Here is a 24,219-nt window from a genome sequence, read left to right on the forward strand (position 1 = left end):
CAGCAGGACCTTTGGAGCCTGGGGCTGTTAGGAAGGTTGCGGGTTTGCCGGGGCACGCCAGGCGGAGCCGAGGGAGGGCAATGGTCTCCGCCCCACCTCTGGTGGGTTGAGGAGGGGCCGACCTAGCAGGGTGGCAGGCCAGCCGCGGACTCGGGCGGAAGGGGTGCATTGTCGTCCTGCCCTGCTGCTGAATGTCGGTCCCAGAGGATGAGGAGAGGCTTTTGCCGCTCGCCCAGAGATGGCCCGGAGCGAGCAAGTTCCTACTGTCGGGCTGCGCGGCCACCGTGGCCGAGCTAGGTACCCAGCGCCCACGCCTGGGCCTCCCCCGCGAGTCTTCGAGGCGCCGCGCAGGGGTGGGGGACGGGCGGGCGGACTGGCGTCCCCGGTGTGTGTAGCCCGCAAAGGTTGCGCCCGTTTCTTCCACACCTGTCCGGCAGATGTGGCAGTGGAGGCGAGACCAGCTTTGTGGGGAGGAGGGCATGGAGGTCACTGAGGTCTTTTCCTTCCAATATCGTCTCCCGCCGAGGTGTGGGACTGCTTGGATGTATACTGTGAGAGGCTTCGTGAGCTGTCGTTAGACGAAATCACTTCCCTTTCGTGAGGATGATCTTTTAGAAACACACTCAACTTTTCATCCTTACTGGGATTATTTTTGTGATTTATATCCATGCATACCAACATTGTGTCTTTGTCTTTTGGGTCCAAGTTGTGGACCTACCTCGTGAGACTTCAATTACTAGCTTATCCCTTATAGAGCACCTATTTAACATCTGCCAGTTACTTGACCTCTCTGAGTTTAACTCATCTATACGGTATTTGTTTTGCAGTATTCTGAAAAGTCAGTACTATATAAATGCTAACCTTCAAGAACCACTTAACTTGACATGATTATAATTATTACAATACTAGGTCTGTAGAAATACAATTGAAAAGCCCTAGCCCTGATCTTACAGGCTGATGGGGAGATAGGCTACTTATTAATAAGAAGGTATTATTATAATTCATAAGAATACAGAAGCTAGACAGTGACATCTGACTAAGCTAGTCACAGAAAATGTAGACATTATAAAAACAAACATATCAGAATCAGCTCTAACGTGCAATCATTTGTAAATGTTAGTTTGCCCTCTCCTTAAATGAGTTTATTTTGCATTTCCGTTGGGGTCAGAACATGATCTGCTATATTGCCCTTTGTGCTTCTTAGTTGTTCTTGTTCTTTGGACTCTTTCTCTTCCAAAAGAAACGAAGAATTTTTATTTATTGTTTCTATTAAAATACTGTCCATCAAAAATGCACAAAAATATGTAAAATAAACTATTATAAAATTTAAAAAATAAATAAAATACTGTCCATCAACTTAAAAATTTTTAAGACAGAATCCTGATTAGATATATTTCGAAGTTTTTTTTTTTTCACTGCTATTTCTCCCTTTGACATTGGAACTTTTTACAAATGTCCTTTTGTAAAGGAACTTTCCTTCTATTAAAATTTCACAGAGAATTGGATGGGGATAGGGTGGGAACCTGAAGCATTATTTACATAACCAGCAAGAAATCCAACATTATTTTGAGAGGCATTATCTCTGATAAGATACATACTTCAATAGCTTATGAATTTTCATGTTTCATTTGTCAATAAAGTATTGCTTGAAATGCCTATATACAAAATATTTCTGTTTTAGGGAAGCTATTAGCAAGATACTAACCTTTCCAAAGACCCAGTGGTAAGATATAAATCCCTGGCCCTGTTTTGTCTTGGAAAACACAAAGATGCTGATTTTGTACCAGATGGTGGTCATTGAAAAGACTTATGTAATGTCAGCGATGCTCATGAACTTTTCTGAATCTGGTTATTTCAGTTACTCAGAACATTGGGTATATAGTTATGAGCTTACCTTCCTTATGTGGGCCAGTTAGCAACACTCTGTTGTAAAGTAAAACAGGCTATCTCTAATTTAAGAATGTAACCATTAGAAAACATTTTCCAGTATAGTTGGTACTTAAACACATCAGTGCTGCATAAACAATTTTATAGTTCAAAAAATATTGGTCATGCTGTCCTTACATATGAAAGATGATATTATACACTTCATATTGCATCTTCTGTATCTGATAACATTAGGCCAGTGACTCCTTTACATATGAACATCACCTGTAAAATTATAAAGTTGAGCTTCACCTGGCATACTCTAAAACCCTGCCATAAATAATACTGTACTCTAAAAATCATGTTGGATCTTAAACAGTCATGGGTGCATTTGAGGGGAGGTCACAGACCATGGATACTTGAAATGATTCTCATTAGAAAGCAAAAGTTAAGAATTAAAATAGACCTTAGATGTAAATTTTTGAATAAAAAGCATCCAACATGCTCCGGTACCGTGACTTAAATTTGGTAGTGAATAAGTCTCAAGTGATTTCAAAACCCACGCCAACTATTGTGAACACATAGGCATGGGGCTAGGAAATCTAATTTTTAACGGTTTCCCTGGCTGATAGTGAAGTATTTGAACACTTGAGAACTACTGATCTGGGGGAGAAAAGACTAGTCCTATGACTTTGGATTTTTTAAAAAATTTCTCTGAATGTGTGGGTATCCCCCACATATATTTTGTTTTTATTTTGTTAGCAACCTTTCCTCTCGATCTTACAAAAACTCGACTCCAAATGCAAGGAGAAGCTGCCCTTGCTCGGTTGGGAAACAGTGCAAGAGGATCGACTCCCTATAGAGGCATGGTGCGCACAGCCTTAGGGATTGTCCAAGAGGAAGGCTTTCTAAAGCTTTGGCAAGGAGTGACACCTGCCATTTACAGACACGTAGGTATTTATCTTGATTCTAGCTGGTAAGTTTGTCATGAGTTCTGTGTTTGTCTCCTCTACTTTCCTGTTTATTAATATGGTAAATAAATATATAGTCTCTTAAAAATAAGATAACTAGCTACCAATAATTAATAAGGCATTATTGCTTTCATTTTAGAAAAACATACAAAGTACTTCAGGATGATTATTCATGATATCCGTAACATACTTTAAAATAATTAAACAAAATAAACCAAGTAAATGTGTTCACAGTTGATAAACCTCAATAACAAATATAGAAGGAATGACATTACTGTTTGAAATTTTAAAGGGAATTAACATTTTTCTTCACTTTAGAAATGGTAGGCACTAATTTTTTTCTGTTCTTTGAAAATAAAAATACATTTCACTCCAATGCTGAAGTTTATCTCTGTAATACACATTAGAGATCTATTTCAACTCTGACAACAGAATAGTGCATCACAGCAGGTTTCTGCCTCAGTTCTCCAGGCTGTTTTCTAGTTATGTGAGACATTAGTCTCCCTAAAAGGGAAGAAACTAATTGCACTATAGCCAGTGAGTACTTTCTACTCTGTTTCCAATGTGGCACCGTAAAGTTTAGTTATAGCTTGTGGACAGAAGAACATAAACTTGGCTTCAAAAGAAGTAGGACAGGTGTGGCACACAAATATTTTCTTAGAAATAATTCTTCAAGTATATAGGGACCCTAGAACTGCTGATACCAATATTTACTGATGTTAAGATTTCAATAAGTCAAGAACTATCTAAGAGCGTATACAGAAACTGTTATTTTATTGGGAATTGAATACTCCTGCTGGACTTCCTAAAATACTTTAAAAAGCTCTATATAGATATTATACTAATTTTAATGACTTATATTTTCGATTTTGAAATATTTTCTCCTTTACCCTCCATTTTTGTTTTGTGTTTTATAACTTTTCATTTGTATTTTATTGGCAACCATATAGGATTTTACTGCAAAGATTAATATATGTTTGACACTGAACTGAAAATAACCTCAATGTTTTAAGTTACTTTAATATAAAAAAAAATTATCCAGTGAAGTTGTACATATCTATTGAACAAAAATTCCTGCTAGGAATTTGTCCTAGGACATATTGCATAATTAAAAGATAAACCCACCTTGAAATGGAAAGATGAGCAAGAAAATCAAGTTAACCTCTGATTTATATAACAAATTCTATATTAGATGTATGCCTGGATAGTTTTGAGGATAGAGGAGAAGCATGACAACTGTTTAGGATACTGGAGGAAAGGTCAGAGAACACTTTCTAGAAAACATGCTCTATGCACCAATTCTTGAAATATTAAGAGTATTTAGCAAAGTGGTGATAGCAGAGTCTCTTCAAAAATATCAGATAGCATGTGGAAAGTCTGAGGCTTAAAAAGGCTTGCTGCACTTGGAGAGACATCAAGAAGTCCATGACAGAAAGACAGCTATAGAAAGCAACTAGGTCAGGTCAGAATGTCCTGTTATTTTATTAAACCTACAACTGATTTCATTATTTTCATAATTTTTTTTTACACAGTGTATTCTGGAGGTCGAATGGTTACATATGAACATCTCCGTGAAGTTGTGTTTGGCAAAAGTGAAGATAAGCATTATCCACTTTGGTAAGTTTTGTTGTGAAAATAATGTACTATTGGTCCTCAGAATTTAATGTTTATCCATTTTATACAGTTATGTGTGCCAAAATGACCAAATAATTACAGTGTAAGTCCAAATAAATTATTATTAATATGCAAACACATATGCACATGAGCACATATAAAGGTCATATATAATTTAACATTAAAGGAATTCTTACAAAGCACCTTCTTAATTCCTCTTTCTACTGAGAAACTCCAAGATTTAGAGTAAAAGATACACATAAGTTCCTGATATTCTGTGTAATCCATGAACTACTGTACTCTTTTTATCTTCATTTTCATCAGTTGTAGAATTAACATGGAAAATCAGGGTTTTTTTTTTGTAGGGTTAAATGAGATGATGAATGTATATAGCAGGTGTATAACAGGAACAGAAAAAAAAAGGTTATTGTAAATAATATGTACACAACTCCTATAAATCAATAAAAACTAAGAATACAAAGAAAAATAAGTCCTATAAATCAATAAAACAATAAGAACACAAAGGGAAATAGGGAAAAGATGCCAACAGACAACTAATAAAATAACAAATGTATATATTGCAAACCATTAAAAATATCAACCTCCCTATTAATCAAGGAAATGAAACGATCCTCTAACCATTAAACTGTTAATGAGAATATGTAACAAATGTATATATTGCAAACCTATAAAAGCATCAACCTCCCTATTAATCAAGGAAATAAAACTATCTTCTAACCATTAAACTGTTAATGAGACTATGTCACTAATGCATTTTTTGTGGAATAAAGTATGTGTGAAAAGTTAAAAGTGTAATCTTTTCATTTAGAAACTCCTTTATAACTATGCAGAAATACTTATGTTGATTCATACACATACACACAAACATACTTCCTTTAGTAGCGTTGATAATAGCAGTTTTTAAAAATTAAATAACTATCACTTGGAAGCAGATAAAGTATGATACACACATATATTTAGAGAGAAGTATATGTGTGTGTGTATATGTATGTGTGTGTGTGTGTGTTATATATACACTTCCCTATATATAACATAACTTTGAAAGAATGAGGAATGTTTTATATGTCTTACATATAAATATATCTGTAACATCTTTTCTGGGTTAAAAAATAATACAAGTCACAACTCTAAGAAAAAACAATAAGCAGAATTTCATCTTTCAGGCCTAACTTCTTGGTCCTGCTTTTTAAAATGTTATAATGTGCTAAGCTATACTAATTGGTTTTTAGAGGAAGTGATAGAATTGATTGTTATTCCCTCCAGAAGGGAATAACAATAAGTAAATAAAATAAATAAATAAATAGGTGAGGGGGTTCAAAAATTTATATTTTTCTTCCAAGTCAATTCTCAGGGAAGGTTGGCTTGATGTCTTTTGACCCATTCAGAACAACTGATTTGGTCAATAGGTATATATTGAGCGATTAGAATGTGCCAGTTCTTTTTTAATGCTGCGGGTATCTGTATAATGAAAAAGACATGGTCCCTGCCATCATTGAGCTCATAGTAATAGAGACAGTTGCCTGAATATGGAAAACCATGAAACAATTACTGAGGCTCACCATTGTGAGGAGAAACAGGTATCCAGTAGTTTGTCAATAGACTGTAAATTAATATAAACTATGGAAAACAGTGGCAGAATCTATTAAATGTCATACACATATCTCTCAGTGAAAAGTTATGTTGTTTATATAAATTATATATATCCACAAAATGGAATGCTTTGAGATTTTTTTCAAAATGGATTATTTTGTACTCTATATGAACTTACAAGGATAAACATCAAGCTAAATTATCAGGAAGAAAATCAAAATGCAGAACAGTACATAACCTGACATTCTATATTTTGCATATATATATATTTAATATTTAACACATATATATTTTATATTTAACATATATATGTATGTTAGAGTGTGTACAAACTACTAGTTGTATTTAGTGTATAAGATTATAAACTCTACAGTGGGACTGCCTGGAGTTAAATCTTGAAAGTTAAATCTTAAAGTTGTATGGCTTGACTGTTTGGTGCCTCAATTTCTCATCTTTAGAGAGGAAATAACAGTGGTACTACTGTTAGGAGAATTAAGTGATTGTTAGGAGAATTAAGTGATTCTTTTAAAAAATGCTTAAAACAGTGACTGACATGGTATATTTGCAGTGAATTTGTTATTTTTACTTCTAAAAAAATGGCTAAGAAACTAGTAATTGTGACTGCTTCAGAGGAGGGGAGTTGGGGATAAGGGAACTCTTTTCACTCAATACCTATTTGTATCTCTTCAAAGAGTGTAAAAGGAGTAAGAGGAAAGAAAATGCCCCCCCCCCACTCTATTGTAGCAATCTAGATAAAAGATGGTTACCTACACAAGAGAAGCTGGAATAGAGAAAGAATTAAGCATGTTTAATAGTCTAGTCATAGACATTATTGGCTCTAGGAGACAAGAAGAAAAAAATCTAGGCAGTTTCTTAGAAGAGAGGAAAGTTTTCAACCCCCTTCACTTTTAGAAGAGTACTGAAATAATAGTTCATAAAATTTCATTTACCAGCCCTTATCTGGTTGATGGACTATATCTATGCTGTTTTTATTCCCATATAGTCAGAATTAAACTTCAATTAAATGTATCAGTTCAGATATTTATATCTTTCAAGAAACTGTCCTTGCTTTGAATGTCAGGTCATGTAATTCCCTGAAACTTCAGATTTGAATTTCAATTTCTTGTGGGCCCTGGGATTTGTCTAGGTCAACCCTTTTCTTCACCTTGTTTTAAATTTTATGGAAGGTACCAACTTGGTATTAGTTCACTACAGAATTTGTGAAATTAATGGTAACATTTAAAAAGGTGTCTCCTTTTATAAATAGGAAATCAGTGATTGGCGGAATGATGGCTGGTGTTGTTGGTCAATTTTTAGCCAACCCAACTGACCTAGTGAAGGTTCAGATGCAAATGGAAGGAAAAAGGAAACTTGAAGGAAAACCTTTGCGGTAAGTGTCAAGTGAATATATTTACTCTACCCTTTGCCATCCTCTTATTTTGAACATTTACCCAATAACATGCATTTCTGTAAACTACCATTCAGTCATGACAATAAATCTGACTCTCTTTATTTGGAAGTTATATTAATTTAGAGAAGAGCTAAGATGAAACTTCTCCATGTATGATAAGGTGTACGTGTTCTCTAACAAGCTCTGTATGTGCATGTGTCTTTGTTCCTTTCCCCCAAGTAGCTAGACTTGCTTCCTATTCTTGTGTGACATAAAAGTCTCAGGAAATTACAATTTGCCCAGATGTGCATCCCAATTTTGTCATTGTGACTTGGTGTGGAAGACACCTACCATTTCTATTCTGTTTGTTTGCAACACTGTTAATGATTTAGAGGAAGAGGTATAGTTTCATACTTAGGAACTTTGTTACTATACCACACCACTACCAAGGTACCTGTAATCCTCTACCATAGTCCTTTGAGTCTCCTTCATCTTTGCTTCCCCTTCCCCTCTGATAGCCTCAGTCAAATGTTTATTGAGATAATAATTGTTTATAACCTTATATAGGGTTCAAATATACAGCATTATAATTCACCTTTCGTATATGTCATATTATAATTCCCAAAGGATTGATATAAAATCCTCCTATTGATAATACACTATATTACCAAAGTTTACTGTTCTTCAAACAGGTTCAAGTTCAAGTTAGCCAGGTTCTCTTGGGGAAGGGAAATGTCATACAGACTTTTCCCTGAAAAGAATTGTGCAAGATGTGTTAAGTAGAGTACAAAGGGGTCTACTCCTCCAAATATTTTAAAGGGGTGGGTCTGGGACCTCCTTTGAGAGTTCACCACTAACACCACTCTTTATTCTGCTATTCCTCTAGCTGACTCAGAGGAAAATGAGGTTGGGCCATGGAAGTTCAAGCTACCCTGTGGTCCTCCAGAAGGGGGAAAACATGTACCACAGAGAAAAAGCATACTATGCCTAACCTAGTAGTTTACAGAACCCCAGTGTTCATTTTGTCATCTTGTAACAAGTTCTAATTACTAAGAGCAGGGAAAAGTGGCATTGCCTTGGTTGGATGCATGGAGAGAACCACCACTGGTTCCAAAAATATCTAGGTTTTAATTAACAACCTCATTTTCCACTCTCTGTCTCCAAAGATGTTGGAAAATTTTGGTTTGATGTAATAGTGAGAAACATTTATTTTTAATATAGTCATTACATCATCCTTCATTTTTGTACAAGGTATGATTTCCCCATGAAATTCCCACATTCAATATCATTGTAAAGAACATGAAACTGAAATCAGACAACCTGGGATTCAAATTTAGCCTTTACTATATTTTAGTTCTATAATTATGGCCAAGTGACTTCTCCACTCTGAATCTCTATTTACTCAGATGTGAATTGGAATAATACATACTTCATAGTGTTTTTGAGAATAAAATGTATTTACACATATATGTATATAAAATTCATATACACACACACACATCTAATCCCAGAAGGAAAAAGACAACTATCAGATGGTGTCACTTACATGTGGAATATAGAGACACCATACAAAGGGTCAGATAAAGCAAAACTAAAAAACTAGCCCTTGAAGACAGACTACAGAACCGAGACTTTCAGAGTAGGGTGGGGTGGAAGACATGAGAAACACAAGTGGGGAAGAGAACACAGTGGACTATGGTGGTGGATTATGGTTACTTTGGTGGTGGGAGCACTATAGGAACATCCCCGGAAGGGGGATCCTTCCAAAATACAAACAACAATGTTAATCAGTGTTACTTCAATAAAAAATAATTACGTAAATTAAAAAGTCTGACACGTAATAAGTGCATGACAAATTATAGTCACAATGACTGTCTTTCTTGAGCATAATTTTCTTGTAGATAGTAACAATCATGATGCCTAGTAGATATGACACAGGACTCAGAGTGAAAAACCTGTATAATAGCTACAAGTCTGGTAATTGGTCTAAGGTGACATTTGACTGCAGGTATTTCTGATTATAAAAAATCCAGACTTTAATTTTATATGGAGGTTTCCAGGTTGGTTAATGGTTCATCTTTCATCTGGGTACAGAAGATAAGCAAGATAAGAATAAATTTTTACAACGCTGAAAGTCTTCTGTTTTGATAATTTTTATGACATTTTCCTTATTATTTTTGGCCTCAAATTATCATTTCTTTTATGAGGTTATGTGAGGATCAATTTTTTTATTGTTATTTGGTAAAATTCCAAAATTTACATCTACTACAGCCACAGTATTAGTACGATGAGTCTAGAAGTCTGGTAGATGCTGTTTCCTCCTATAATTAATATGTGCACTAATGTTATAAAATATCAATAAGTGGATTTTAATGTTTAATAATCCGAGAAGATAAGAACATTACACAATATTTCCATAAAAATTGTTCAAGTCAAATGTTGGCTTTTTTCTAAAGGATTTTTAAGTTTATCTAGAAATTAGGTTTATGTGGAGTACTTTGATCTCTAATAATTCTGAATAAACATCATGTTATTCCAAATCTTAAAGGCATAGATGCGGCTCATCCAATTGTACTCCATGTATAGGAACACATACAATGTTGACATTTCATATTATTTTCTTTAGATTTCGTGGTGTGCATCACGCATTTGCAAAAATCTTAGCTGAAGGAGGAATACGTGGACTCTGGGCAGGCTGGGTACCCAATGTACAACGAGCAGCACTGGTGAATATGGGAGGTAATGGAAACTCAGAATTGAGTTCTGAAAAGTCCTTAGTACTTGCAGTGGGAGAAATGAAAAAATATATATTTTATTAATACATTCATAAGCCTTTCTTGACTATTTCCCATAGAATATTTCCCCTTTATTCTGTAGTGATGTGGGAAAAGCAATTCCTCAACAAATTGTGGTACTAAGGAGTTAGGTTCAAACTGTAGTTTGATCTTTTTTCCAGCCTATACCGTCCTCTGAGATTCAAACTGGTCTATGTATCATGCGTATCATGTGATTGTCATTATAGCTTGACTGTCCCAACCCCTCCTAACCCCTGACCAGTGGTAATTCTGCTCCAATTACTGTATAGTCCATTCTATACAGCCTGGCACCCCAGTCTGGGGACCTGAATGTTTCCATGATTCACCCCTATCTCTCACTTCCCATATTCAGTCACTAATAACCTCTATCTTATAAATATTTCTTCAAAATGTCTACCCTCTCCACCAGTATCTGCTACTTTAGTATCCTTATAATGACCATAAAATGCCTTGTATTATTGACTATAAAAACCTCTCAACTAGACTGTTGCTATAGCAGTTTAACTGGTCTCCTCCTTCTTCCTCAAATGTGTACCCAGTGTCCATTTAGCTAGAATGTATATCTGATGTGTTACTGGTATCCTTAGAACCCTTCAGTGCCTACTCAGCACCCATAAAGTAAAGTGAAAATTCCCTAACACTGAAGGCCTTTATAAAACAACCTGTACCTCATGGAATTGAGTAATTCATTGATTCTGGACAGAAGCAGAAAATCATGTGCATTGCCTGAACAGACTGAACTGTTCTTCACCTCTGTACTTTTTTAGTCCCTTTTTTCTTCTGTTTACTTTTCTTCTGCAAAATTTCTGATAGTCAGCTAAGGTCTCCTCTCCACCTTATTTTTCCTGTAGTTCCCATAACTACCCCTGCCTAGTCTTGTTGTATTAGATGCACTTTTATGTGTTTCTGTAGCTTGCTGTGCTTATCTCTGTTATTGGTTATACCTCATTCCATTGCCTTCTACTGTGATCTGTTTTCCCTAGATCATGAGCTCCCTGAAGGCAAGGGTTATTATAGTCCCAGTGGACTTTATTTTCCTGGCCCCTCATATGTAGTCAATAAATTGAATGGATGAATTAATAAATAAAATAATCCTAAATTCAAAATGATATGGTTCTAAAACATTGATAAACAGCATTTTTGCAGCTTATAGTCATATATCATTTAAACATCAAAAGAAGTAAATCTGGCCCTCCCTGGTCGCGCAGAGGGTTAAAGCACTGCACTGAGAAGCTAAAGCCACTTCCACATGAGTTCGATTCCCGCCTGCCCCAGAGGTGACCCGCTGCTCCCCTCAGCAATGCACTTCATTGATCTGCCTGTTCTGCTCCCCACTCTGTCTCTGGTGAAGCTTCTTGCCACCCCTGAGCCTCTGGCCTGTACCCCAGTTCTGTATGCACAAATAAATAAATCTTTCAAAAACAAACAAAAGAAGTAAATCTGTTTTGCTATTTCAATCTATCCATGTCCAGTGCATCATTGGTAGATATTTGGCTGTCAGGAAACCTTTCTGGTTGTAGTTTCTCAATTTATTGCTTCAAAATATATTGAAATTCAGATTTTGCTTCCAGCTATTTACTCAGCATCTTCTTTTGGTTATTTCAAGTATTTTATCAGTCTGAATGTGTAACTAAAATCATTTATCAAACCATTTCCTTCTCTTTTTCTCCCAAGTCAACTATGGTCACCATCCTTTCAGTTGCACAATAGAAGTTGTCTCTTTCTTTTCACTTAACTCCTATGTATAGTCAGTTACCATGTTTAGTCAATTCTGTCTCCCAGCTATATCTCAAATTCATTCACTTCTCACCCCTAGAACCATTTCTTTATTCAAATATTACTTATCTCTTCCTACTAGACAACTACAAATACTTCCTGACTGCTTTCCCATATCTAACCCGCAGCTATTTGCCTCAGAAACAACTCTGATCAAAGTTTCAGTGCATAGCATCTCCATAAGTGTCAGCTCTGTCCTTCAATACTCATCTTTGATTCCTTTTCACTCCATGTTCAATCTGCAAGCTAATATTGTTGATCATACCTTCAAAATGTATCCAAATTCTGGTCATTGTGCTACAACTCCCCTATCCACCATATTATCTTTCTCACCAGAATAAATACAATAGTCTCATAGCTAATCTATCTCATTGCCCCATAGTCGACTCTTGACAAAACATCCAAAGTGATCATGGTAAACAGTAATCCAGGTCACTCTCCCCAATTCTCTGCTTGTTTCCTGAGACTCTCCTCATTTGAACTCTGCCCTTTTCTGACCCTTGTTTACTCAGTTTTTGTTAGACCAATATTTTTGTGCTCTAACATACCAAGTGTACTGTTACTTATGGGCCTTCAGGCCCATAACATTGTTTTTGTTTGGTTTGGTTTGGTTTGGGGCCTGAGACACTTTCTCTTACCTATCTGCAAGGCTTATTTTCTCACTTTGGTTTCATATCTCTGTTCAGATGTTACTCAAGGGCCTTCCCTGATCATTCTTTTTAAAATCCATTACACTATTTTCCACACTCCGATATTTCTGTCTTCTTTATCTGCCCTATTTGTCTTTGGAACAGTTACATCGAAATGCCATATGGTTTATTTAGTTGTTTATTGCCACATCCTTCAACAAAGAATAGGCATTTTGTACATTTTGTCTGTGATTTCCCCCGCACCCCAGATCTAGAGAATAATGCATATACATGGTAGGCACACAAATACTTCTTGAATAATCATATATATCTATCCATTCTTGCCTCTTTAGAATTCATTCCCCCATGCTTCAGTTGTAGGTAACCTTTACAAAATCTCAGGATTGCTGGATCACTACCCTGTTTGAAACTTTTCAACAGCTTTTCAATGTCATTAGCAAAAATATAAAAACTTTCATGCAGAGTAATAGGGTCTTTTATTTATAAATGACAAAATCCTAGCTCAACCTAACTTAAACAACAACAAAAATAATTTATCAAGTCAAATCTGAAAGGTCCTGGGGTTAAGCTGATTTAGGCATAGCTGCATTCAGATGTCCAGATGACATAATTGTTATGTCTCTTGTCCTCTTTTCCTTCTTCTCCATCATAGCTATGCTGTTCTCTGCTTGACAACAAGAATGCTGTCTTTCATCCCTGAACACATTCCTACTTGAAGCCTAGCATATCCTTGACACAAGAGATATTCATTGTTGAATTAATGAATATTTAAGCTTTCTTTTTCTTTCTGTTTTAGATTTAACCACTTATGATACAGTGAAACACTACTTGGTCTTGAATACACCACTTGAGGACAATATAATGACACATGGCTTATCAAGGTAAGTGAGTGTTTTAGTTGGACTTGTTTTTTTCTATAGCACCTTTTCTTCTGTATTTAGCATAAGTCATAACTTATTGTTTCTTCAGAAATAACCTCCCCAAATATTTGTATCCTAATAGTGCTATTCCAGGGTTAGCGCCTCATGATTGATTCTCTAACTCAATTCAACAGATATGTTTAAAAAGCGTATTTATCTTAATGGTACCATACAAGACCATTCAATGGCTACAACTCTTTCCCACAGTGTCTCTAAAAACAAGACAAATATAAAAGCACTGTATAGTAAATGTTAAAAGAAAGTGGCTAGTGTAGAGATTAGAGAAGGAGGGGGAAAAGCACTCAGAAGAGCCTACAAAGGAAATCAAATTAGATACATTTTTGAAGGGCTATGGCTCCTGACAGAGACAGGAAGAAGAGCATCCCAGGAAGGGATAGTGTTTAATTTCTTTGTAATGCAATTTAAAATTATCCATCAGAGTGAATTACTTTATAGATGTCTAGTGTCCTTAACATTATTGTGATTTTATTTAGCTTTTCATCTTACTTTCAAAAGGAAAAGAAAGCAGCCCCTACAAAATTGGTGGGACAGGCTACCAGTGGGAACATAGAGTAGAGAACAAAGGGGTGGGGAAGGGTCGGTCACAGTGGATTATGGTGGAGGACTGTGGATGCCCTGTGGTGGGTGAGGAATGGTAACATACATCTGAAGAGGTGGGATTCTATATTTCTGATCATATATAGTATTGTAAACCAATGTTACCTTAATAGAAAAAATGTATAAAATATATCCAGAATCGAAAAAAGTAGCACAAAACAATCCTTCATGCTAGTTTGACAACTCCAAAAGTATATTTATAGTATCAAATCAATTATAGTTGGAAATATGTGTGTGTGTGTATTTAGATATAAATGATTCCTAATTTTAAGTTGATCTCAATATTCCTAGAGTAGTTTTTCTTCTTACCCGCTTTAAAATAAGTGTTACCTCTGTTACGTGAAATTCTTTATGATATTTTCTCACCATTCTTTCCCATTTCTCACCCAGGTATGTTTACAAGCTACAGTGTTCTTTCCCTAGTTAATAGTTTCAGCCTCCTCTTTCATTAAGACAATGAGATTTTTGGCCTCCTTCCACTTTTAGCTCCCAACCCAATAGACCTCTGGACCTGTCCTTCCTTCCTTTGCTTCACTTTCTTTGCTCATGTTGTTTGTTCTGCCCTTGATACTTTCTTCCCCAGTAGTTCTACTCAAGTTATCTTGTGAGCTATTCTTATCTTTTAAGATGCTTTGCCTGCCCTGCTTTTGATCTACTCTGGAAGCAGGATATTCAGGTTTGCCCTCAGTCCCCTCCTTCAACCAGATCACATTTCTCAGATTTGTAGATTTCCCAGCAGGTGTAAATCTGCCCAGGATATACTATTGCATCTAACATCTCTGCCCTTTTCAAAAAGACACTGCTGTTATCCAGTCTGGATTTGAAATCACCTTGTCTCATTACTCTCTAATTTAGGCTTTTAAAAAAATAAGATGATTTGGTTCATTATTGAGCTCTACTACCAAAGTTTTTGTTTTGTTAAAATGTTAATTGGATTATATGACTCCCAGCTCAAAATTCTCTCAATGGTTCACATCTTGGATACTGTCAAACTCCTTAAACAGCCTTCATTGGCTGATCTCTATCTGTCCTTTCTCCTTCCGGATGGTTGGAGTTTTACTCCTTTCAGGATACTACAGCTGTTTTCTTTCTCTTAACCTCACCAAGAATATTCCTGACTCAGGACATCTGATGTGCTGTTCCTTGTAACACTCTTCCTCCAGGGCTTCATACAAATGTTTCCTTCTTACTAGCCAGTCAGTTTTGCTGTCACCTGAGAGCAGGACTGCCAGTCACCCAGTTACTTACCATCATACCTCATTTTATTTTACTTTTTGTAGTACTTATTAGCATCTAAAATATTCACTTCCCATCTGTCTTTCCCTAAACAGAGTATAAATACCATACGGGCAGGACCTTACCTATTTTGTTCATTGCTTAGAAGAGAGCTTGATATCAGTAGGTATCTGTTGTATATATGTTGATTAACATTCTTTACAGTTTTATTCCTGCCTCTTTAATCAATTAATTTAGCACTGATTTTTCAGCTTAAAGCGCATTATTATAAAGAATATTGCAGTAGAATATTTAGTTCCCCATTCTTTCTAAATATTAAATTCCCTTTTGTAAAAATTAAGAAAATGTAATATAAGATCTTTCAATTTCATTTATTTGTATTGATAGTTTTTGTTCTGGACTGGTAGCTTCTATTCTGGGAACACCAGCTGATGTCATCAAAAGCCGAATAATGAATCAACCACGAGATAAACAAGGAAGGTAGATAGAAAAACTTCAGTACTCTATATTTGAATGTCTGCAATAATATTGTTCTTTGAAGATGATTCCCTGTGTTTGTTCTTGAAGTAAAATATATTTGTATGTTCATGTATTCATTCAAATAGGAAATGTTTTTATGCAATCACCCGCTCTTTGTCTGATAGAAAATTATTGTACCTTTGGGGAAATAAGCTAATTTTATGATTATATTATTTGGACACAGGTTATTTATTGTGACTTGATTATTTTCAAAGAGTGTTTGAAAACATACTCTGCTGAGAATTTACAAAGCACTTTCTTCAGAGGCTTATGACACACAGGTAACACGGAGGATCTGATTAAATGAAATAGTGTGTTTTCTCTGGAAGGGTCATGTGGAGTGAATTCTAAGTAAGGATGGGATGAGTCAGAAAAGTTGACCTTGAAAATATCTTTAAAACTCAAAATATATTACCTCTCTATATAGAACCAAAAAATATCTATTCTAAATGGGCAGAAAATATTTAACTTAGAGTAATTTCTCTAGATTAATGTTTTACTTATATTTTATTTTTAGATCTATTTCTACATACAATATTTAACAAAACTGTGTTTGTTTTTTTTAGGGGACTTTTATATAAATCATCAACAGATTGCTTGATTCAGGCTGTTCAAGGGGAAGGATTCATGAGTCTCTATAAAGGCTTTTTACCATCTTGGCTACGAATGGTAAAGTTAGGCTTTTTTGTTTTGTTTTATTTTCTCTGTTCTGAATTCATTTTAAAATGTAAATATTTTCACTTATCATTGCTGGTTTTGGCATAGACCTGCCCTCAGATTAGGTTTCTTTTTTTATATCTCTTTTAACTTTTTTTGGCAGACTGAAGGTCAATAATTTACTTATATCTAGAAATGAATAGGTTTATATTCTGTTGTTATAAAATCAGTGGGTATAGGTACATTTTCTGCACTGTAAAGTCTTTAGTCATTTGTTTAGGCAAAATATTTTAGGTTAGAATAGGCATACAGATTTTGTACTAGAGATCAATCATATTAAAATATTATTGTTTCATACACAGTATTTATTCTGATAACAAATGTTGCATTACTCAGTAATACTTAATGCTTTCTTACTAAGCAGAATTTTGAAGTACTATGTCATTTTGTTTGGTTTTAATGTTATTTTTTATTGAAGTAAACTAAGATGTAGAACTAGTTAGACCTATTTAAATAAGATAACAAATATGAAAACAAAGCACTCAAGTATTTTGTAAGTTAGAAAATATTTGAAAGCATAAATGAGTTGTGGGTTTAGCTAAGTAATCAACACCTTACACATCATCATAATAGAATTGAGCATCTACTTCATGCAAAGTTCTGTACTCAGAAAAGCCTCAAATTCTCTTTCTGTGAGGACAAATATTGAATAAGTAGCTATAAGTGATGAGAAGTAGGAAAAAAGTACACAGTGTTATAAAAAAATATAGCAAGTAAGTATAAGCTAGTATGGGAATAAGAAGACATCTTGGGAGAAAGAACTTTTGAATTTAAACTTAAATATTAGTAGGATTTGGGTAAAAAGGGCAGGTAAGAACCTTTTAGGTAGAGAGAATAAATGCAGTAGGCATAGAACATTATGAGTTCAAAGAATTGAAAGAAATCTGGGAAGCCAAGGACTGAGATATGGAGGAGTGGGATGAAGCATAAAAAGAACAGAAGAAGCTGAGTCCAGTTCTAGAAAGACCTTATGACCCATAAGAGTTAGGGACATGGACATGGCCTGATGATAAGCATTTATAGAGAGATTTTTCTGGCCACCATAGGGGTTGGGAGTAGTAATAGTTAAGAGATAATAGCAGCTTAGACTAGACTATAGGGGTATAGACAGAAGGAGATTCAAAAAATAATTAGTGGAGGGAAAGGAGACAAAAATATGACCGGATGGGAAAATGGATGGAAACAACAGGAAAATGGACCTTTATTCCAAGGTTCCAGGTCTAAGAACAGATGATATATTTCCTAAAGTAGAGATAATTTTCAGGGAAGAAGATCTTGTGGAAGGATTAAAAAAAAGTTTAGTTTTAGACATTTTATTCGAGCACTGTTAAGATATAAGCCGTTAAATACATATAGGTAACTGAAGTTTTGGGAATAAATGCCATCACCAAATGATAGTAAGTGTCTGTCCATTAATATAGAATGCCAATCAAAAGCCATTGACAATAATGAATACAAAAGTATATAACACTATTCTGATTGTCTCCATTAGACCTTGAATTATCTCAAATCTATAAATGTTTCTTACTGGAAAGGCGCTCATTTGTAAGAGCTATAAACACTAAGCTGTTTTTCAGCTTAGAATGTGATAGAAAAGATAGACAAATGAATAATTAAAATTAGAGGAATAATGTTACTAAAATCACTTGGTATATTGTCAATTCTGTGCTAGTTGTTTTTTATGGTTTAACTGATGAACTCTCTCAATAATCTGTTTAGTAGATTACTATTATATCCCTTTTTTTATAGAGGAAGAAACAAAAGTTTAAAGAGTCAAAATAATCTGACCAGGTTAAGTGATTGTTTACTAGTGGAGTCAGGATACCAGATCCAGGTAGTCTGACTCCAAAGGATAAATCTTCACTAAGAAGTCTGCCTAAATGTTGTTCCAGTGGTTTAAACAAAATAGTGGAGTTAAAAAGACTTTATAAAGAGCACTGTGAGGAGGTCGCAGAGAGGTGATCTCAGTTTTGAAGAATCAGTGGGCATTTGCCAACAGGAGCACGAGGGAGCAATATGGACATCAAGTCATATGTTTGAAGAACTACAGAAAATTTAGTGTGACTGGAGAATCGGTCCTCAGAGGGAAGATGGTGGGAAGATTCTAGAAGAGCCAGGTTGAGACAGACTTTTATGGGCCATATGTAGTGGTTCAGTGTAAACATGGAAGTAACATGCTAAGATTTGTTTGGGGATATGATTACTTTGCTAACAGTATAGAAGATACAGTGAAAATAACAAGTTTGGCACTGTTCCAACTAGGAGATAATTGTAGAAATGGAAAGGTGATAGATGCTAGGGACCACATGGTTAACTCCACAGTATTTAGTGATTGACTGTATGTAAAAGGGAAGAGAAAGACAGAAGGAATTAGAACTCATATGTTTCTAGTCCAGGAGACTATGATATTATGTAAGATCACCGATGAAAAATAAAGTCAGGTGGGGAAGGAATATTATCCAAGTACAAAGGAATATTGAAACCACTTAATCTGGCTCATTTTATTTATATATGAGACTCAGGAAGTATATATGACCAAAAAAAAAAAGTACTTAATATGTTATAAGCTCTGTGTCATCTTTTTACACATTATTATTTTTTAAGATTTATTTATTTATACATACAGAGTTGGGGTACAGACCAGAGGTACAGGGGTGGTGAGATGATGCACCAGAGACAGAGTGGGGAGCAGAACAGGCCGACTGATGAAGTACATTGCTGAGGGGAGCAGCAGGCAGGTCAGGAGAGGTCTGCCACGCCATGTGGTCACCTCTGGGGCAGGCGGGAATCGAACTCATGCTGAAGTGGCTTCAGCCTCTTAGCACTGTGCTTTAACCCGCTGCGCCACTAGGGAGGGCCCTCACATTAATTATTTTTTTAAGTCTCACAAGAATCTAGTAAAATAGGTGGTATTAACTTCATTTTTTCAGATGAGAAAAATCAAAGTTGCTCAAGTTCCTGTAGCTAGTGTGTGGCAGAGCTGGGAAGTATTCAAGGGTTCAATTCTAAACCCATACTCCTAACACAGTACACAGTTTCTCAAGCTTCTGCAGCTAGTTATAGAAGTTTTGAAATAAAAGAGCATGACTTTTAATATAAAAGGCTGGCTAATCTAAACAAAGATTACCAGGGTGTATTGCCCCGTTGATCTGCCATAGTGCATGATCCTGAGTTTAGAAATCTGACCCATGAGTGCTTCCAAGAAAATTGGCCTTGTAAATACAGTTCACTTCAGCTGAAAATGAAACTGACGAGTGGACCACATTATCAGCTTGTTCACACTGAAAAACACTCTTGGGAAGTGAAAGGTTGAAGTCCTGTAAGCAGCCTGCTTGCTCCTGAATTCAAACTATATAGGAAGCCAAGTTAATAGTCAGAAAGCTGCTTGATGACAACTGAATAACAGGAAGAGATTATTTGTAAATTTAGTAATTAAAAATATCCACGTAAGAACCCTTAGGTGTTTTGTTCCACAGTAATAAGAGCAAGATTCTGTGTTTTCTCCAGCAGTTATGGTAATAGACACACTACAGAGGACAACATGGGTTCACATACACTTGGATTATTTCTAGAGGTACCACTGTGCCAGAGAGGAAAAAACAAGCACTATTTCTAAGTGCCTTTGCAGAGAATCAGTGTACCCCATTTATATATCATCCATGTTGCGTGGCTATACTATCTCCCTGTTCAAGCTCTAAACCAAACTAACTCAATAGCAATCCTTTCCACCAAGTAGAGGTAGTAGAACCTTGGTTCATTCAGTCCCTGATTAATATTATTTCATTTACATGTATTTTGGTTGCTTGGTCATTAACTGGAGGGAGAAGTCTAGTTATCAGTGCCTTAGAAATGATTGTGTAGTATACTCTTAACTAAGACCTTTGTTCCTTAATCTGATTGCTGGTTTAGCCTTGGTTCACTTCCTTTTGTTTGTCACAAGAACATGATATCATTACAGCTTCATATTCTTTATTATGTCTATGCCTTTATGCATTTACCTGACCAAGATGTATTTTTCCTATATCCATTAGTTAGTAAATTCTCAGTCTACTGAAATAACACATTCAGTCTATTTCCAAACCACATAACATAAATATTGCATTACAAGCTCTAACCAAAACATCTAGCCAATTAATTCTTAAGCTTATGTCTCAAGTATGATAGAGTTTCATGATTATTATTATATATCACCTATAAACTAAAACATATAGGAAATGGATCCAAGACACCCTTTCTCTGATGATTACACTGTATTTACACTGTGATTTCCCTTTGCGTCTCTAGCATGTTTATCTACTATTGCTGCATAACATTTTCCCCCTTATAAGTCCTTGCAGTACAGTTTACCTTCATTTAAGTTAGTCAAGTCTTTTTGAGATGGAAGTTCTTTTCCATCTCATCTCTTTTAATATGAATATAGGTAGACAGATAGATAGATAGATAGGTAGATAGATAGATAGATAGATAGAGATAGATAGAGATGTATCAAGTGTTGGTTTCACTACCAAGCTCTCAATAATCACATTCACTTTCATATTCTTAAATGCTCTTTGTCAAGTGTTCCATATGCAAACTATATATAGACAATCCTAATCTAGAATTCAGCCTTACTGAGTTTAATTTCTTAACTAATAATGGTTTGGCAAAAGGAATCCTGGAATGGAAGCTAGAAGTCTAGGATCTAGCTCCAAAATATACAAATAGGCAATTGAATGCTAAGCCTTAGTGTCTTCATCTGTAAAATATGGATAAGTACCTTGTCTTCCTATTATATATTGTTCAGGGAAATCTGATGAAATAATACTTGTTTTCAACTTAAGTGAACTCAAAATGATTTCGTCATTCAAGGATGTATATGTAAATATGTAGAATACTTAAACAATTACTTTGAAATATGCACTAACTTCTTTGGTTAATCTTTCAGACCCCATGGTCACTGGTGTTCTGGCTTACTTATGAAAAAATCAGAGAGATGAGTGGAGTCAATCCATTTTAAGCCCTTAAAGATGAAGCCCTTAAAGATACAGTGGTCAATACTGAAATATGGGCATCTGCAACAGACCCCCCCACCCCTATTATTTCTACCTCTTTAGGAAGACAGCTTACTCCACAGAGACTGTGATTCATAGGGGAGCACTTTATTTTTCCTTGGAAGCCTGAGTTCTTCTTGACTCCTATTTTGTTTCAAAAGCAATTTGGTTGGATCATACAGTGCCACCCCATGAGACACCCAGCACAGAATTTCCTAAAGAAGAATCAAATCCTGAACAAGTATTTACCCTGGGCAAGAAGATTTGACCTTTGACATGCTATTCTTTGCTGAAGAGTCTACTAAGAGAAGTACCAGAGGGAGACAACATCTCAGACACAAAGTAGACAATAAGGAGTATGGAAGAATACATACATATCTAGTGATTAAGAAATATATTTAACCTGTTATGTCAGTATTTACAATTAAGATGTGATAATTCACTGTCTGTTGTTAAAGTGCACATAATGTAAATTAATGGGATGAGGTGAATGAAGATCTATGAATAAACATTTTGAGTTTCCCTAGTATTTAAGGAAGTTATGTACCTTTTCTTGCCGGGAGGATGAAAAAATTCAAGTTGATATATTTGGATTTCAAGGAAGGAAGCCACCTTCTGTCAGTGTTCCATCGTTGGATCTACGTTCATTGGTTAGTGCTTCGCTTCAAATGCAAAGGACTTCCCGACAGCCACAGACTCTGAATTTTCATGAAAACAAATATATTTACTTTGATATATATACCCTGTTACAATTTGAATTTGTCTCTATAGTTTTCAAGAATCTCAGCATATAAAAAAATGCAACTTATTTTCTTAAAGCTCAGGTAGATAGGTCCTCTTTATAAGGTATCTCCTGAAATTATCAACCTTTTGGTGGTATTTAAAAAGTATGGCTGAGATGGAGCCAACCGTTTCTCAAATGTATCCTTTCTTACCTTCCCCCGCCTAACACTAAGGGCCCTAGAAAGAGAGAACTTAGAAAATACACTGAAGCATTTCTAGCCTGAATCTTACTCAGTTTGACAAAGCTTATTGCCCTTCTCCCCCATCCACCCCCAAGAGAGTCTAAATTGTCTGGCATACAGTTATGTGTCTAGTCATAGAACCAAATCCTTTTTATTATTATTATTTTAGAAAAGTAAGAATTTTCTTCATTTTCTCATATGTTTTACCTGCCCCCCCAACCTCAGACTGTGGAAATTTCTGGTCAGATGGCTAGTTATTGGTTGAGGATATAATGATCAAATAGGAAAACTCAAAAAACTCAGGCCCAAGAAAGACCTGAAAATAGCCAAGCAATTTGTTATAATGAACATGGAAAATGTTAAGTAGAAAAATTTTACAAGTGCTTTGTGGTTGCACTAATGTATAGTGCCATTCACTGCCATTTCAAGAAGGGACATATACCTTAAAACATATTTTAATGTGATGTATTACTATGCAGTGATTTGTTTTTCTGTAGAATTTGTAATATGTGGAGTTTAATCTCTTAAAATTATTAGTGGTCTAGTTTTCAACTGTACTGGTCAATCTGTCTAAATGTAGTTGTTAAATATATTTAAAATATTATGTATTATGCATTTCAATTCCCAAGTATTCTGTATTGGAATCACATTGGGGAACTTTGTTTTATGTTCTATATTTTTTTTCATTTAAGAGTAGATCAAAATAATCACAGATACTGGACCATGAAAAAAAAATGTTATTTAGCTTTATTATTTGAGAGGCTTGAGTTGTAAACTAATCTGGGTTCAATATCAATAACTGAAATTTTTTAATATGAAATGACTCAAGATCATCTGGTTTAATCTGTTCACTTTATATGTTAGGAAATTGAAGCCCAAAGAAGTAAAGTTGTTCATGCTCATACTGTTCATGCTCATAGGTTAGTAACAAAAAAAAAAAGACTTTCTAACTTTTTTTGGAAACATTTACTTATTTATGCATACAGAACTGCAGTACAGGCCAGAGGTGCAGGGGTGGTGAGAAGATTCACCAGAGACAGAGTGGGGAGCAGAACAGGCAGATTGACCAAGTACACTGCTGAGGGGAGCAGCGGGTGGGTCAGGAGAGGTCTGCAGTGCCATATGGGTCACCTCTGGGATGGGGATAGAACTCATGCTGAAGTGGCTTTAGCTTCTTGGTACTGTGCTTTTAGTCCGCTGTGCTTTAACCTGCTGTGCTAACAAGACTTTATAACTTTTATAATGACAGCACTTACTAATTAAGTGCTGAGTAAATAACTTTATACCATCTTTACAATAACACTGGCCATAGCTCTTGAATCCACCAAAACCAGATTTTTTCATTTGGCATGTTTTGTCTTGTATTTCTTAAATAAATTTGAATTGCCATAAGCATAAATTTTAGAGTGATGTCACCATGATCTAGTTTGAGCACTAAGACCCTCCATAATCTGACCAAATCCATAGGCTGACCAAAATCCTGTATAACTAATATATACCCAATCACATTGATACTTTTC

General features: G+C 35.4%; 1 protein-coding gene across 1 annotated transcript; it reads left to right on the forward strand.

Moving 5' to 3' along the window:
• SLC25A27 (solute carrier family 25, member 27) lies at window positions 1-23,694 on the forward strand. The gene is made up of 9 exons (XM_004673546.2): window positions 1-297; window positions 2,629-2,820; window positions 4,370-4,454; window positions 7,330-7,452; window positions 10,079-10,191; window positions 13,491-13,575; window positions 15,856-15,948; window positions 16,554-16,656; window positions 21,629-23,694. The coding sequence occupies exons 1-9, from the start codon at window positions 192-194 to the stop codon at window positions 21,698-21,700; spliced, it is 972 nt and encodes a 323-aa protein (XP_004673603.1). The 5' UTR covers window positions 1-191; the 3' UTR covers window positions 21,701-23,694.
• Window positions 23,695-24,219: the final 525 nt, after the last annotated feature.

The sequence above is a fragment of the Condylura cristata genome, unplaced genomic scaffold (genome assembly GCF_000260355.1).
Source record: "Condylura cristata isolate star-nosed mole 26May11 unplaced genomic scaffold, ConCri1.0 scaffold00001, whole genome shotgun sequence".
NCBI classification, from domain to species: domain Eukaryota; kingdom Metazoa; phylum Chordata; class Mammalia; order Eulipotyphla; family Talpidae; genus Condylura; species Condylura cristata.